Source organism: Acanthaster planci, linkage group LG11 (genome assembly GCF_054643075.1).
Source record: "Acanthaster planci isolate LZ-2023a linkage group LG11, COTS_SCS, whole genome shotgun sequence".
Classification (NCBI taxonomy): domain Eukaryota; kingdom Metazoa; phylum Echinodermata; class Asteroidea; order Valvatida; family Acanthasteridae; genus Acanthaster; species Acanthaster planci.
The window spans coordinates 2,203,664-2,221,578 of record NC_141787.1 but is presented as its reverse complement, the minus strand read 5'-3'; the positions used below and the strand labels follow the sequence as shown (position 1 = coordinate 2,221,578).

The 17,915-nt window shown below is 42.7% G+C and overlaps 1 protein-coding gene across 2 annotated transcripts; it reads left to right on the top strand.

The window, feature by feature from the left end:
* The first annotated feature begins 2,026 nt into the window (after positions 1 to 2,026).
* Positions 2,027 to 17,491, top strand: LOC110975796 (uncharacterized). Of its 2 annotated transcripts, none has more exons than XM_022228585.2 (2): positions 2,027 to 8,435; positions 12,666 to 17,491. In XM_022228585.2, exon 1 carries the CDS (start codon positions 2,675 to 2,677, stop codon positions 7,772 to 7,774), a length of 5,100 nt encoding a protein of 1,699 aa, XP_022084277.2. In that variant the 5' UTR covers positions 2,027 to 2,674; the 3' UTR covers positions 7,775 to 8,435; positions 12,666 to 17,491. The 2 variants fall into 2 exon arrangements, with proteins under 2 accessions (XP_022084277.2, XP_022084276.2); XM_022228584.2 differs by having other exon boundaries at positions 12,639 to 17,491.
* The last annotated feature ends 424 nt before the right edge of the window (positions 17,492 to 17,915 follow it).

Below are 17,915 nucleotides of genomic sequence, written 5' to 3'. Positions count from 1 at the left end.
CTTCCTTTTTAATGCTATCTGCAGGTGCGAAATGCACTTTCTTGAAACAAATGCTTCTTTGCAGATCAGGTTGAGCTAAAGAGGCCAGGGTGTTGCCTCCTGAATCCAGCACTGATGGACACTTCATGGCATGGCAATTACGTCTTGTTTTCAGATTTTGAGATGAGTTCTCTTGTTCAGGGATGATGAATGCGCTAGCTTTACATCAGGAATCGTTGGATTTTGTTCGTCAGCTCGAATCTATTTCTACATGGATAAACGAGAGTTCGACAAATAAGACATCGACGATTTGCTTCACGTGCAAGCTCTGACACCCTCTCCGCGAGAAAATTTGGAGTGTTGAATCAGCTTATGCAACTTCGTTATGCTTTAAAAGCTGCCTTCATGAAAGTAACCCTTAATTAAAATAACAGGTTGCTTTTCGATTCAGAGTGGTTCATTCGTGCCCTTTAATCCCCCTCCATGTATTTGCCCCACCCCGGATTTTTTTCCGGGGGCGTCAGCGCCGGCTCATTGCATTCAATCCACGTGATCTCATCTCAAATTTTCCAAAGGACAAAGAGCAAAATGTGCACAGTTTATTGATTACCTTCTTTAATATCACAATCGCTGGAATCGATAATTTCCAAACCGTGACTAAGAGGATTAAATGGTTTTGTTTCGAACAACTCTCCCGACCGAGATTACTCTCGATATTTGTTAACGAGCTGCATGACGATGCATTGGGGTGCTTGGGTTCTCAGCGCGCTTCGTGACGATCCAGTCAGGTCATCAATCGCAGCCACTTGGGGGGCCTTTCTGTTATTTCAATTTATTTCATTTTCCCCGGGATGAATAGTATTATAAAGAGACTCGTAATGGCACCTGTTTCGTCGCCTTGGTTTGAAACGTGTCTGTCTGCCTTTGCTGGGTGGTTAATCATGGGAGGTGATCTATCGGCGTCTATGTCTGCGCCTGCGTGCAGTGCATGACAATCGTCAGGCACTGCTCCGTGGACTGCCGCGCGAATCGAACAAAGTGAAGTGCGTGTTGGGTGGGACCATATAGGTAAGATAAAATTATCAGAGAGGCGTGGCTGAACAGAAGGGTTAAGCTTCAGTTCTCAAGAAAATTCCTCTTTCGCCGAAATGGCTACTTGCCTTCTAGACAAACAAAGGAGCTGGGCTAGGGCCCTATGCTATTTGACTTTACCAATCACCATTTTAAGAAGAAGGTAAAAGCAAACAATCATGTTTTGAATCAGTAGACCTATTTTTTATCATTTTGAACAATTGGGCTGACGGATTACCCAAGAGATTGCGGCGGAGAGGGCGATATTTCGAATCACTTCGACATTTAGAGAGTATGATAATAAATCACCAGTGTAATAACACACATACGTTGTATGACACTTGTTCCATATTACCAAACTCGACGTCCCAAAAACCTAAGGGTAATGGGATAACATGTACAAGTATTGAACTTTGACCAGCTCTGTAGAACCACTTCAAACATCGAAAAACAATGGACCAGGCTTACTGGAAAATTAAAGGAAAACGTACGGTATTACTTGCTCTGTCATTAACCCCCTCCCCCAAAATCGGCATAGCCTGATACGACAACACGTACACGCATACATGGAGCAATGAAAATGAAAACACTGTACGTCTTGCCAGAAAACAGATCCAGCTAAAATTAAGAAAAAAGAAAAAGTCAAAATCATTCTCTGCCCCTGAGAGACGTAATAAAGATTCAGTCCATTAATATACTTCTTTTTGCCTTTGGCTCTGATTTTTTTTTCTGCAAGCGCGCTGTTTTCCGATGACTAGATATTACTCGCTTCTACGCACAGGAATTATTGTCTTACGTCGGATGCGTTTTTTACCCGTGTTTCATGTCATCTTATTGTTATTCGCCCTCACGCTCCTAATGACTAACTGGAGTTGATAGAGAGATGTATGCGTGGTACAGTGAAGCAGTGCATCCACCCCTTTGGTACTGCGTCATTAATTATTAACCGCCAGTCTCCATTATGGTTCATCCTCGCTACAGCACTGTCCATTTGTGGAAAAAATTCTCCACACATTTGGCAACAAACATCAAGCTCAGGTTTAAATCGATAATTTTTTGTAGTTCGATGTGAACGATGAATGGAATCGGTAATTCGGCATTATCTGTGTAGGAGGTGGGACGAGATTTCACGTGCGTGCATTATTATCAGCAGGCAAGGTTTTTCTTGTGCGGACAATTTCGTGACTAGACAGAGTAGAGCGTAGGCCGCGTGCAGTGCGTGCACTGTCAGACAGTGCGAGGCGCGCAGTGAAGTGATCGCGGCAGACCTGTGTCGTGTATGATCGTCTCCCTCATCAACCATCCATCTCATATGCGCGTTGCTAGTGGCAACGAAGGGTGCGAGCAACCGCGGGTGTCTCCCACGTTTTCTCTGCCTGCCTTTTAATTTCACTGTTAGGTCTGTCCACGTATGACAGTACTTTGGACAGGATTGGATCGTTGCCATTCTCTGAACTGAAAGCATGAAGAGGCACAGAGGTTAGAAATGATGCACACGCCGGCGATTGTATGTGGACTAAAATCGAAACGAATACAGTAATATGATATGGCCACCGCTCTACAGTGACATGATATGCACTGTACTGGCCCTTATACTGATAGATAGCAGCAGAGAAACGGCATTATGGACGGGGAAGTCGCGGTAACTGTGTCGGGCGTCGCCCCGGTAACTCTAATCGCTCAGATATCCATAGCTCTGATCGCTGTGGCAGTTACAGCGGTTTACATCCTGAAAAACCTGCCTGACCCTGGAGACAGCCCCAGGCAGGATAGCAGCGGCACCGCCCACCCAGGTTCACCGCGACGGATTGAGCAATTCCATGCAACATCGGGCGGGTACGGACGGGAGCCAGACACAAGGGATGCTCATGACGACGCTGACGGCGAAGCCCGCACCAGCCAGTTAAGGGAGGATGTTAATACGCAAGTGATAGATTCACGCGGGGAGTATCGTGAGATCATCTCTCACGATGAATACCACGATCTCTGCAACAGCCCCTCGCCAGGTGAACGACCGAGATCTTCCAGAAAGAAGGGGTCGTTTTCTGGCCACTCTAAAGAGTGGCCGACCTCACTGGAAAGTATTGACGAAGAAGATGAAGAGGAAGAAGATCTGAAGTCGGAGGGAGGTAAGGGAAATGAAGATGAACCCCAAACACCCAAGGGGAGCCCTAAAAGGGGATCTCGGGTCCCGAAGTGGTATTTCTCTAGATCTTCGAGTGGTATCCCTTCCTTGCCAAGAAATAGGGATTTGGACGCTCAGTTCAACCAGCTGGCAAACCAGACGCCTGATGAGGGTCAAAGTTCGTTAGGAAGTACTGTTTACACATATGAAGATGTTAGTAATGTGGATGAGTCGCGAAAAAGAGCCATCACTGGATTTTCCGGTACACCGATCGGTTTGTTGCAGCGCAAGCCATTACTCCGACAATCAGCAGCGCAATCACTGAAAGATGAATATTCATTTACCGGGAACACTTCCAGCCAATCACAAGCCGAAGAAACGGATAACACCGATGCTGCGCGGTTGAACGTCACGTTCAAAGATGACCAGAAGAGGGTGGACGTTCCTGATATTCAGACACGTGAACTCAACATACACGACCTCATCCCCAATGACAAATTTTCACAGCATGGATACACACTTGATGTTACCGATGAAATCAATTCGGCACAGTGGGTTCAAACACTCGCCTCTACTGTCATCCTACCAGAGAAATGCAAGGAGGAACTGCGGGCTGAAGTCGTGCGGGTTGATTTGGGGGATGAGGACGAAGGACAGGAGGAAAAAGTTCCAAAGGAAGACTTACAGTGCACGACCAAAGACAGACCAATACCCAAGCCCCGCACCAGCCTCGTGTGTATGAGTCACAACCCCCCGGCCACAATTTCTCCCCCCTCAACATCAGCGAGTGCGCCACCACAACTCACGAACACGCCGACTCATCACGGGATTCTCCAAGCGGGATCGGACATTGACCGGCCGCCAGCGAAGGAGCGTACCCCTTGCGCGGGTGCCGAGCAACCCCTGACAAATGCCAACGAGGGATTACACCAACAAACCAAATACGGCGAGTTGAGGAACATATTAAAGACCGACGCGGCTATTCAGCGTGGGCTACAAACAAGAGCGGGTTTTCTAAAGAAAGAAAATATTGACTTGACAGATAAGGACGACAAAAAGCCCCCGTCAGTGGGCCGTTATGATGATGAGGTTCGAGTTACGGCTTCACCCGACGCTCGTCTCTTTACAGTAGTGGGTTGCACGCCAAGCCCCATCAGCACATTTCGAGATAATTCTTGTGATTCGGCTGGGAAAGTTGTGGGAGAGGTTGAAATTCATCCAACGCCTGACGGTACATTTATTGCTGCTCCTACAGACACACAAGTCATTCTGGGTGGCGACCCTACATGTCCAGACCAACCAGTAACGAGCGTATCACCTTACGAAACTGGAACACCAAGTTTATCAACAGGAATATCGTTTGATGAGAGTGGATTACAGCACACCAACACAGCACAGAATGTTACACCACAGAATAAAAATACGCAAATTGATCAAGCACGTGCAGTCGAGGAACCCGATATATCCCATGTGACAATTGCAGCTTTAAACATTGCCACTGAGTCCAAAAATAAAGACTGGACAACGCTTCAGAACAGTGGTAGGGAACGTAATTCGTATGATTCGATACATTTGGAGAATGATGCAGTTGGTGACTTGCCCTGGGTTGCTGAAATAGAAAATCAAAGCTCTGATCTTAATGCGTTGAGAGCCACCCTGACCGAGAAACTTCAGTTTAAAAGACCGAAGGAGTTACTGCTGCATGAGACCAAGCCTCAAGGTCACCTGAAAAATTCAGAGACGTCTGATTCGGAGCTCTCGTCAGCTACAAGTCCAAGTGAAGTGGTTGCCCAGCAACGGGTGCGCATCCGTAAAAGCCTCGAGAAACTCAACGTGCCTGATTGGTACAAGAAATCCAATCATTACAAGCGCGTGTTAAGCGGTGACCAAAATCGCGATCTCCTTAGCAACCAATCTGAGTCGGGGCCTCGCATGACCAGGAGCCCCTCCTCTTGTCTAAGCGATTGCTGGAGCGTGAGCTCTTCAGAGGAGCCAACTCACCATCCGGCCGTTTCGACCAAACTAGCCTTCCAATCGGAAGCGCGATATCGCCGAGATTTCCCGAAGAGACTGCTGTACGAGCCGATCCGCAACGCCATCTCGTGCGCCGAGCTGCCGACCCAAAGTCCGATTAAGCCGACTGAAGTTGACGCACAGAATAACCACACAAGTGTGATTGATGATATCGAAATTGGACATAGTAGAAATGACAGCCTACCAGGTCAACCTCTTAACCAAATATCATCATCACTAAATGATGTAAACTCTAGCTCCCCTCAAAACCAATCATCGCCATCACACGGTCTGCGCTTGCGCAGCAAGTCCGAGGGGGATCATCTAGATCAGATCACGTATTTTGATTCACTGGCAGTGAAGCGACTCGAGCGTCATATGAACGATTCGATTTTTTTCGTCACTGGTTACATCAATGACTCACAGGACGATCTTGACGACGGTCAGTCTGACAAGAACAGCCTCTTTGCCAGTGGAAGCCTTCCCGATGAATCCATAGACGACATGGAGTACCAGAGGCAGATGTATGAACTAAGGAAGTCCTTTGAGCGGGTTTCGGTATCACCTGAGTTGCAACAAAGGCAAACAGCAACGGACAACAACAATTTGTCGCATGGAAGTGGTTATTTGAATAGGGAAGTGGACACTTATCGCATGCCCTATGACAGTGAACTCAACAACAAACACACGCCAAAAAGAACAGGAAGCTTGGACACTGAATCGCCATTTTCATCGGGATTAAGTGGTGATTATCGAAGGGACAAGTTCATGGAAAGGCAAACACAGTGGACACCAACACCAGCCCCACGCACGAGTATTATCGAGAGTCCGCAAATGCAAAGTTATTCGTCTCTGACCGAGGCCCAGCAAGACCAGGAGCTGAAGCCAGATCCCCGGTACAATCCCGACGGGAGCAGGAACGTCAAACTCTCCCCAAGGTTTGCAATGGTTACCCCCAGCCCAGAGTTGCCTAAGAGCTCGCCAAGGAACCCAAGTCCTCGAAAAACAACCGTCAAGATAATGATCACCGACACGTCACTGGAAGACGACGACAGCGGCCCTTCAAGTGGCCACCGTAGCGACCAAGATCCGGTCTCTGCGTCATCGTCTGACCAGGAGACCGTGGTTGACGGCATGACGAATTCGTGGACCCCATTAGATCTGGAAAAATTAAAAGACTCCGAATTTGCTGCTGTGCTCTCTGTCATCACATCAAGACACATGAAGCCTGGTAACAGGTCTGGGTTTTACATCCCTGGAAGCAATTTCGTCCCTCCTAAAGAGGTCACAATGGAGGAGATTGTAGATAGTTTACTAGGTCTGCCGTATCAGCGGGCTGCAAGTGCTGTTGATCTAAATAGCAGCGGGTACCGGGGAAGCAGCTCCACTTCCACGCCTCTGACGTGTTCTACGCCAGATCTTAGTTCCTCCTGGAGCCACAGCCGAGGCAGCACTCCAGTATCTACATCCGACAAGAGCCACAGTGCTGACAGTCTGTACAGCGAAGATGGCAATGTATTAAATTCCATCGTCATCGGTAGAAGGCGGCAGGATGAGGGCAATTACCATGACGAGAGATTCGAGGAGGGGGACAGCGACGCGATTGGTGAGGAGATCATTATGGTGAAATGCAGCTACAAAAAGTGTGCCAAGACCAAAGAACTCTCTGAGGCCCGGAAGTCATTCAAGACTTGTCACAACTGTTACACCTACTACTGCTCCAGGCAATGCCGGAAAATGCACTGGCCCCGTCATAAGAAACGCTGCCTTTTCAGTCGCGTTAACAGTGCCTGCAAACATGTCATCTATCACAGTAGGTACAACGGGCAGCTTCAGTCAGACCTGACGCGCGTTGCGCGCACAGGCTACCTCTCACGCGGACGTGGGGCAATTCTGCTCATCTTTCCTGATACGGAATCCGCAGAGAACTACACCGAGAGAGGGTTTGACGCTTTGCCTAGCGCACCGACGTACTCCACCGTCCGCGAGCTGGAAACCTCAGATCTCTTCGGTGACCACATGAAGTATCTGTTGGAGATGTGTCACACTTACGATCCCGACAGAAAGTTTGTGTTGAATGTTGCCATCATGGCGAACACAGAGGAACATCGAGGCAACAGGCCAAGACGGACGGACACTGCCGTCAAAAAATGCGCCAAGCTCAGTCTGGTGCCGCCACATGCGGATCCTTCCTCGACAAATCCGGATCCAATCCCCGACACACTCATCATTACCTCCCCGTCCGGCTCGCAAGGAGACAGGGAACTCAACAGGAAATCCAGGCAAGTGTGCTTAGTGCATATTCAGCGGCAGTTGCGGCAGCGTGGAGTGAACCTGCGACACCAGCATCCAGAGATCTACGACAGGCTCTGCCGTTGGGTCGAAAACCACGAGCATTTTACCCCCACAACCATTTATCCCTTGGACGAGCAGACAGGGAAGCGGTTTATGTGTGTGCTGATGCCAGAGGCAGAACCAGACGATTTGGGATGGATCAACAACCCGGAACTCCTTGAAGACATTGACCTGGATGCAGAACTTGAAAAACTTGAAAATGTCGCCGGAATGGTGGTAACTGACCTCTGATAATGCCTTTTCACGCTTTTGGTCCAATATGAATCCCTTTGAACTGCATCGTTCAAAATTGAAAAAATAGCTTGTAGTCGATGCAAAGTTTTCGGCAACATCGAATCTGTTCATGCATAATCGAATTTCACATCTATTTACTGTGTGAATTTGAAACTGATTAAACACCAGCCTCTTGTGGATTTTTAATGAACCTAAATCCACACAAAGCTGACTGTTCAACTGTTGAGGAAATGGCTCCGTCGCCTGCTCTAAACTTTAATTTTAAATATGCAGCACTTTCCTTTGCATAGTTTCAGCATCGAGCGTCCTGCAATGAACGTGTCAAAATGTTTTATTCTGTATTAATGGAGAATGTTCTGCCGGTGGGCGAGGTCTACTACTGTATCATAGATACCTGCACTTTGTGACTACACTACGAGAAAAAATGCAAAACACTTGTACTGCCCTGATAAACTGTTGCCATGGAAACGGGGGAAGTTTGCTTTATTCATCTCAGAGGAAGAGTGATCGTTAATCCGGAGAGCTATCCTCGAAGAACGACGGGAGGGGAAGGTTTTACGTGAGGGAATGTGGATACTACAAACAATCAAATTTGCTCACGAACAAACTGTTCCAACTTGCAGTTAGTTGTGAGGAAAATTTTCATCATCGCCTACATGTAAGTGCCTTTTGCATTTTTTCAAGCATAGTCAGAACCTGACCAAAGAGAAAAAGAAAACATTTTTGCACTGACGTTCAGCAAACTACGGATTTATTTTGGTATATAATTTTCAGAAACAGATTATTTGAGCGGGTAATACTTGTATATATATTTTTAAAGTCAAAGATGTTGCTAGAAGTACATAATTTCAAACACTTATGTTCAGAATTCTGTTTTTTAACAGAATGCAATATCCGGTCGGGGTAAAACCTTTCATGTGCAGTCAATATGTACATTTCAGTTCAATGTTTAAGTACCCTTTGGCATCTCATAAGTCCCATATTACTTTCACGACTTCAGTTTTCTGCTGCCACATCACGTACAGTTTATGTGTTTTAGATCTACTCTACGTGTGCGTGTTTGAGAAACCAATGAATTCGAAAGCTTGAGCAGATATTTGCCCATCACGAAAAAAACTGCACCACATTCAAATATTTGAACAATTTACTGCACCACACAAAGGCGTAATATGCAATAAGTCTGGTGCATCCACTTCAGCAAAAATGCAATTTAGTGTGGATGTTTCTTAATGCTGTAAAGTGTTCATAAACACCGGCTTATTTTAACCGATTTACGCAGTGGGTGCCAAGTATAAACCTTTCTAGCAATATTTACGCGAACCAACCTTTGACACAACGCAATTTAGCACGAGGCGTTTAAAGCCCTCCCCTCGACGACTGCCAGGTTTCGTGTTTGATCTAGCGCGCACCTGTCATTTCGACTGTGCGAAATCGGCTAATTAATTGACTGAACTTCAGAACCTGTTGTTCACAACGAGTATTTCTCTTTTTTACCGGATTAAACGGTTTGTGATGGCAACAATCTAGCCCAGTACACACTAAAGTGATTTTGTATACGCAAACAGCAGTTAAAAATTAAGAGATAAATTGGCAACATGCCAAACGCTTTTTAAAACATCATTGAAACAATACATGCACATTAAATAACCGAATTTTAACAATGGCACAAGGAAGAAAAAGGAGGATACTGCTCATACACTGTCGGCAAATTCGCTATGGTTGTCATGACAACACCAGATCATTACCGTCATCCTCATACATTACAATGTCGCCATTATTCACTTTAAACCTCCTCCCTTTATTTTTCAATACCTGTACTAGAGTCGATGAATGAGAAAAGCGAAGCCTGCGCGTATTTCCACATCTTGTCTAATTTTCATCTACTTGCTGTAGTCTTGTTTTCATCCTGCACTGTCGTTCACCTTGGGAAAATAATCCTTGGTGACAATATCTTCATCATTTCAAGTTAATTTCAAATCGCGGTGGACCATAAAAATGGGGAAAATAATTCGCACAAGAGGCCCAAGGCAAGGAATATTGTTGTTATGTAATTGTCAGCCATTAACCAGTCGGCCTCGCGTCGGGGTAGAATTTCCCTCTTGCCTTTCATCACGATGCATACTGCTTTAGTATTACACAAACATGGATGAGAAATCTGAACCTTTTGTTAACTTAAACCGACAAACAAGGTGCCTTTTGACAGGAACGTGTACGCGGGGACAAAATGAAAGCAACCTAAATTTGCTTGCTACCTACTGCCACTTGGACCGGACTCGGACTGGCTCGTGTTTCATTTCAATCGCCTAAAGAAACTATGATCCAGTGATAGAAATCTCAATCTCTGATGGAGTAAAAAGTGGAAAAAATTGTTTACATTTTAATTGGATTTTGTTGAATTGGGTTTCACATGTATCTGACATGGTTTGATCCATTATTTACATGGCACTAGCAGAAACGGACGACACATCCTTTTCCATTTGTTTAGTTGCTAAATGAATGTATAAAAAATATATTCGAAGACTTGAGATTTGAATTTCAATGTTTAAAACATAATGAGTTTTTAAAGTTAGAACACTCAACCTTGACGATGAAAATTTAATGTGAGTAATCTTAACGTGTGGTTTGAGCTCAAGGTGAAAATTGATGGCTTTTAAATTGACTGAACTCTATAAGTGGTAAATACCGCAATTATCAGTTTTAAGGACAAAGAAAATTTTGCATTCGAGGAAGAGTCAAGTTTAACTTTAGCTACACCGAATCGACGGTGTGAATGCAATGACACTTCAAAATGTGTTAAAAAATAAATTGAATTTGAATTTATTTATAACACTACAATGATTAATCTTTTCATTCGAGAAAATATTTAACGAGTATTTGTATGGAGACTTGCATCTTATATGAGTGTTATTCTGAATGATTCCATTGCGATTTTTGGTGAACGGAAACGAAACAAATGGTTGTATTGTGTTTAGTTATGTCTTATTAAAGTTTTTATAACAAAGAAATCCAAAAATCCAAAGACAGACCACCACTGCTCACTAAGTTTTTTCGTTAGACATTTCAAAAGTACACCAAAGAGGGTTGTCTCGACAATTTCGCGTATCAGACCAATCCGAATACACACACAATTATGAACCTGCTAATATAGTGCTATATCTTGCCTGTTGTTCATATACGATCACCAAAATATCAATGTTTCCTCGATAACGCTGGTGTCAACCCCTATTAAAAAGTGCGGTATCACAACCGCCCAAAGTCCAGTTTGCAGGGCAAATAAAAGCTTATAGTGAATCTCAAGCAACGCGGACCCCTTGAATCAATAACGGTGTGATAGAGTTGCTAAGGACTCGACAGAAAGGAGTCCCATTTTATTTGCGAGGACGATAATTGACTTGTTTTATGATCTTAATTTTATGGCCTTGCTTTGCAAACTATAAACACCATGTAGTAAAGTACGCTTGCAGGCTATCAGTGTTTTTTACTGTGTCGTGGGATGAGTCAAGTGATTTCCGTTTAGTTGGTGGGACTCTTCCCAATTCAAATTAATTAAGTTAATGCCATTTTGATATCAAAACACAAGTTTGTTCAACGTACATGTACTTAGCCACTACAGTCGTTTCAAAATGGTGCACCACCAAGAGTTTGCAACGCGTTAGCCAATCACAGTGCGCGAAATTTGTCGACCCAATGCGCATTTGGAAAGGGTCGACAAATTTCGAGCGTTATGATTGGCCAACGTGTTGCAAACTCTTGGTGGCGCGCTGTTGTGAATCGCCCGTATTAAATAACCAACCAAGACAATGTTTAGGTTATATATTTTTTCATAGGATCACAAACACAGTGAGTCATGTAATGAAATAATAAAAATAAAAACTAGCCGTGTCGACCTGATCTAAAAACAACACAACCACACCCTTCAAAGGACTGGGTCTTTGCTGAGTTTTTGTTTTTGTTTTTCCAATGGAATGACAATGACTGCGGAAGAATATTTTAAATTTAAACAGTAAAATAAGCTTTTTTCAGTGACATACCAATTCATTTCATGATCATTGAATTAAAACATGAATTGGCCACGCCCCCTTTAATCAGAGTCTGTCCAGATTTTTCCACACAAAAATAATAAATCATATCAATTGTTCTCACATCTAAAATGAATTTCCCCCCATCGATTATGCAAATGAATCGCAGGCCTGTCGAAACCCCCGTTCAGATTACAATCACGACCACAGCTGGCTTGCAGCCAGTACGTCTGCGTAAACAAATTCTGCATATCAAATAATATCTATGCGACAGCTGCGATTAAGTATGGATATCTCATTCCATGTGATGAACACCAGTGGATCGCAAGGCCACCTTGGATCGCTGTTATGGATCGATTGATTTCCTTTACCTGAAATGTCACAATCGTTCTCGAAGCGTTCAGCTGATTGTTTCCATACCAGTCAAAGTGCTGATGATGACACACCCTTAATGACCATATAAGATTACTAAGGAAATCACAAATATCGAGTTTCAAATTGCAGTATTACAAAATGTGTACATTTCACTGTGCTTGCATTACTGAACCCGGCTCAGTTGATGCAATTTCCGAATCAAGCTGTAAAAATGCCTTCTCGAAGTAAAAAAGAGGCGTTGGCGTCGATGAACAGCGATCGCCGTTGTGCACACTGTAATATGGTTATTGCACAAAATTTCTTCCATCCTTTCAAGAAATAATTTCAACTAGAGGAGATATGTTTGTTGATAATAACTCTTATGTCTTCAGATTTGCATGAGCAAATTTCAACACGTACATACGTATTTCATGATTTTTTTTTCAGAAATACAACGCTGATTGTTCCATATTTTGCATAATTATCAGGATTCTTCGTGTGGCCGTGTTTCACAGACATAGCCTCGCCACTGGCTGCTTGGAAGCAAGCGTCCCCCGATTTCCAAGATTAAAGGAAGTCATCCTTGGATCAGGCTGCCTGCCACATCCCAACGAGAGGATTTTCCTGCCCTTCAGGGCAGAGCGAGGGGCATATAACAAAGCCGGTAAAACATCGGATGAACACTGAGAGAGTATCCTTCTTCGTTCTGAGTATTCTCTGGAGGGATGCGGACCTTTTTTTCTGCAACTGGTCGTCGAGAATGTTTCCTATACCGTTCATGGGACTGCAAAGCACACAGTCACTTACCGATTTCGCGGAAGTTTCACCTTGCGGAAACTTCCAATAATGGTCGTGAGATTTGCTGAAGCGTTTCTAAGGACTGGGCCATTTGGGACTGAGTTATTCTAAGGGTTTATGGCCTATAGATTTACACGATTTTCCGATATTTCCAGAAAGAGGTACAGGTATTCCTAAATTTCTCAAAAGGATGTTTTGTATGGGTAGAATTTTAATTTCTTTTTTGTCTTTTCTTCTTCTTCTTAACATCTTTACGATGGGCAAATGTGACTGATTCAGTTGAGGAGAAGAAAGGAAAAAATCTATCTGAGTCAAAACCTGGGCGACTTCGCAGTTGTAACACTATCTCTGTCTTTAAAAACTCTTAAATCATCGTTGCCATGGTAACACAGAGGACGCAAGAGTGGCCTTAGATTTGAAAATGTACTTTAACAGCAATCTTGGGTACCATTAGCTGTGAGCATTTTCGGTCGTTGGCGCAGTAAACTGTTCATAGTGAACTTTGTGGTCACTGTCTATGCAAGCTGACAAGGGTAAACATTCGTGACTTAGACATATTCCGAGGATGAACACAAGTAAAATGTCGGAAGATGTTGGCCTTTAATTTGATTCTAAGATCACTGCTGTCGCCTCTGTACCTCTGTCACTGGGGCTTTCTATCCATACTGCAATTGTGGTTGATACTTGAAAACTACTAAAACTTACCATATTATTCCATGCACTTCTTGAACGTATGCGTGAGGGCGAACCTTCGGTAAGCCTGAAGTACCGAAACTCAAAAAATGGCGTCAGACTTGTTTGATCCAACCGTATGTCAAGGCGTTGCTAGCACTGTTCAGTAGCGAGTTTTGGGTCACGAGCGAGACGGCTTCTCATTGGTCCAAAGTGCCTCTGTTGACTTTGCAGACCCACCTATACCGGGCCTATGGTATGCATATCATTTGCGTAACAAAAGGAACAGGTGTTCAGTGACGGTCTATGGAAGCAGCTGTTTTGAGTCATGAGGTGTAGCAAGGTTCTGAAGTGCATTTATGAGAAAAGAAGGGCTCTGTTTTTGTATTTTTGTTAGTACTGTTTTGTTCAAATGCAAGCTTGGATTGACCATACTGAGTCTTGTATGCAGTGGCTTGTGAGTGTGGTAGGCATGTAGTTGTAGTTAATGGAGTGTTGATTGAAGTGAAATATGTTCTCCTTACCTGTGTTCCTACGTGATGTACTTTTGTTTTGGGAAAAAGGATAATGTAATTTTCAAATTTAAGCCCCGAACCAGCACTTTGGCAGGCACAAACTCCTTCAATTGACACTTACCTTTAACGAGGAATGCTCAGTACGTCCCCTCTCTTCGGATGGGACTGGGTCTGCGCCTCTGTTTTTTTATTTTTTTTTAATCTCGAAGGAATACCTTACGGCATTTTTTGCCACGTGAAAGATGCCAACCGATTTCATTCTTTCACAGTACTGAAGTGTAGAGCCTACGGTGGTCCTGAAGGACCGTTTGGGCAAAGGCACCTCTTTTTTGTCATGGCAAATTCTATCTTAATTTTTTTCACGACGTCGCAAGTTTTACTTGTTGTTAAGCAATGTCGTGTAAATATCTCTTGTTTATCATTTTAGGGTTCAAATGAGAACAGTTTTGAAATCAATTTCCTTTTAATAAAGAGGGTTAATTAAGCAAGTCAAGGTATCCAGTTAGAGAGTAATCGAAATTACTTAAATTGGCTGTGGTATTATCGTTTTCTATACACGATACACAACTTCAATTGTATTCCATTTACGGAATTACAGTCACTGAGTGGGTTCCCCCCCTTAATGTCACCTAAACGAAAGAAAAAAATCAGAAAAAAAATCAAGTGAAACTAAATGGTCAATGCAGATATTAATTATTTGTGTTGCATATTTTAATTTCTATACTTTTAATGACCAAACAATTTGGCAGATTCTTCTTGAAAATGTCGGACTAAATCACAAGATGAAGTGGAACTACATGTATTTGTAAACTTCAACTCTTGTATCCTAACGAAAGATTCAAAAGAGTTTTTTTAGCATTAACTTTCGCCATAATTTCTTAATTGAATATTTTTAATCCGACAGTTTCAGCGTATGGTTGATTGTGTAGATTTGTGTGCATGCAAACAAGCCAAATATTTGAGCAGGGTTTTACAGTTTTTCTTAAAGTAACATGGTCGTAACTATTTTCTAACCCCGAGCGTTTCCAAGAGAAACTTATATCTGTTGGACTGGCACTTTGTCGCTGGCGTTGTGATTTGGTTTCTTTGCCCACTCATGCAACAAAAGTGCTACTGGTTTAATTCAATCACACTCATATTTCAATTTGTATATTCAATTAGATTTTGTACATTTTGGTTCAGTGATCTATTTTATCTTTGTTAAATTTTAAATGTACAGTTTATTTATTTCAAAGATTTGTCGCCAACACTTGCCTATTACTACTACTTTCTTCGGTTTTGTATGCTTGATGTAGTCTTAAAATGCAAAATGTAACGTTTGAAATTCGCTGACTAATAAGGGAGTAGTGGGTTTTTTCAGCTCTGTTTTGAAGCTGACCTACAAAGCTAGAGTTTGGCATTCCTGCTTTTATCAAATACTTGTATCAAATACTAATAATTTAATATTATAAGATAATATTTGAAATTTGGTATTTTAACGTCTTACTGTCCAGTTTTACATTGCTAATTTCTTTTATTAACATCTGCAGAGGGTATAAGTTTTGAGTTTTGTGTATCCAAAATATATATCAGTTTAAGCGTACAATAGTGTATCAGCTGGATCCATACGTTATAAATTTGTATTTTTATCATTTTTACTTCATCAGACATTTCGAAAACATTGCGTGATTCTATGTGGTGGCAACTAATCAATAAACAATGAAATAATTAACTTGCACACGATAGGATGGATACCAAATTAATGGATGACATGTGAATGCATGGCAATGCCTATGGCAACGTAGGCCTGCATAATGAATTATTATAAGCTGGTAACCATGGCAACACAAACCTCTCCTCAACTCAAGGCAATCTGATAAATTATTGAAAAGGGGGAAAAATCTTGATAAAATAGAAGTACCCATTTTTTTTCTTCCTTTTCTCTCGATGCGCCGTCGGTGATCGTCGAGATAAAAGACCTCGCGCTATGTAAGATTTTGGTTATTCAACTCGAGAAAGGAATCGATACTGGCTGGGCCTAGACTACCAATGTACATGTACACTATATGCAGGATTTGCCGCCACTGACTTACGTGATATGAATCAATTAACAATTAGAAACGTTGTGTGGTATGATAAATGTATCTTGTTTACTTCAAGAATGGTTGCTATTTTCCTCTGACAATCTTCGAATCATTTTCTGTTTCTTAAAGTGCATATGCGTGTATATAAAGTAAGTAGGAATGGGTAGCAGTGTTGGTAATAATGAAAAATGGCTTCGTCCTACAACGAACTTCAATATTTCACTCGCTTGTCTAATCTTTGAATTTGTGGCGTTCACTCGCATGTGCATGAGAAATTTCATGAGGTGGTGCTTGCGTTTTAGCTTATTGTTTAATATTAATCGCTTGCTTGCATTGCTGCTGAACGACTGTTTTGCAATTGGTCAGTTTTCAACATGCAGCATTTCACGATTTGAGTGGGAAGATGTGCTTGTATAGGCCTATTAGAACTGTGAAACGCGAGTGTCATTACATGCTTTCCAGCATTTCCAGGCATGCCGTACTTTGAGGAATTTTTTGTACCACTTCTTGAGACATCGACTGAAGATTCTTTTTCTTCTTCTTCTTCTTTCTTTTTTTTTTCATTTCTATACGAATTTTGGTCGAAGGCAAATCATGCCATATAGACAGTGACATGTTCGGAGCAGTGACCGGTTTCAATTTTTGTAGGTGTGCCTGTGTGATGTGTGTGTGTGGTTTTAAGCTAATGTAGAGTAAACTACAGGTTCAAGCCTTTATCGAGTATTATTTCCCCCGGGAAGATGCCGATTACTTCACAATTTGATCATAATAAGTAAAGTAGATGTGTGGAAGAGGAATAAGGTTGAAGTGTGCTTGGTGTAGTCCGGTTCTCACAACGCAACACAAAAGCAAAAGCTTTGTTTTTCCCTTCCCGGTCAAAATCATGACGCAAGCACCCCCCCAAAAAAATTTACATTTATATGAGATCCCCAGTTTGTCTTGCCAAACCGACGTCTATGAGGTATAGTCGTTAATCCGTTGTCTTTTAACATATGCACTTGCAATTTGGAGTATAGCCGATGTCAATTTCTGCTTGTGATTCTAACTTCGTTTACGGGTGAGAGTGGTTTTATGTTAACCATCTCTCTTGATCCAAGTCACAATCTCGTTGTCTCGCTTGTGTAGTAGTAAATTCTGAAATGTTTGCAGTCAACTCCACACGGTCTCTGTCTTGACATTTTTAAAGTGCACTTAGCTTATCGTGGCACGACGTGTCACATCACACTGTCACTGTGTCTAATGGGGAGTAAATGATCGCATTAAATCATTCCCTGGATGTCCGCAATTGCATAATGAGGCTCTTGTGTGTCTGTTGTTTCACGAGTGTCTTCTTCCTCGTTATCCATTCCGGTTGCACTCAAGGCGGGGTCCTGCCTCATGAGCCTGTAGGGGCTCTGAGCTCCGTGGTTACACTGAAGTATCCATGTCTTGGATTGGGGAACAAAATTCATTATTTTATTTTTCTAAAAACGCCACTGTACTTAAAGGTAAGAGTGTAAAATACAAACGAGAGCATGTTTATTTTGGTGGAAATCGACGGCTTCCTGTCGTCCATAATTTTCCGATTTGTGGAAAAACAACTGATTTGATATTTTGATATTAAAATTGTAACTTTAAAACTGGTTTTTAAATATCATTAATCTAAGAAAAATCCCAGGCATGTAACAAGTCTACTATTTTCCCTGGCAAATGTTTCCTTCCTTGCCTGTCATTGCTT

Excerpts from the sequence above, each read along its gene's own strand:
- LOC110975796 (XM_022228585.2), top strand. The coding sequence starts at position 2,675 with ATGGACGGGGAAGTCGCGGTAACTGTGTCGGGCGTCGCCCCGGTAACT.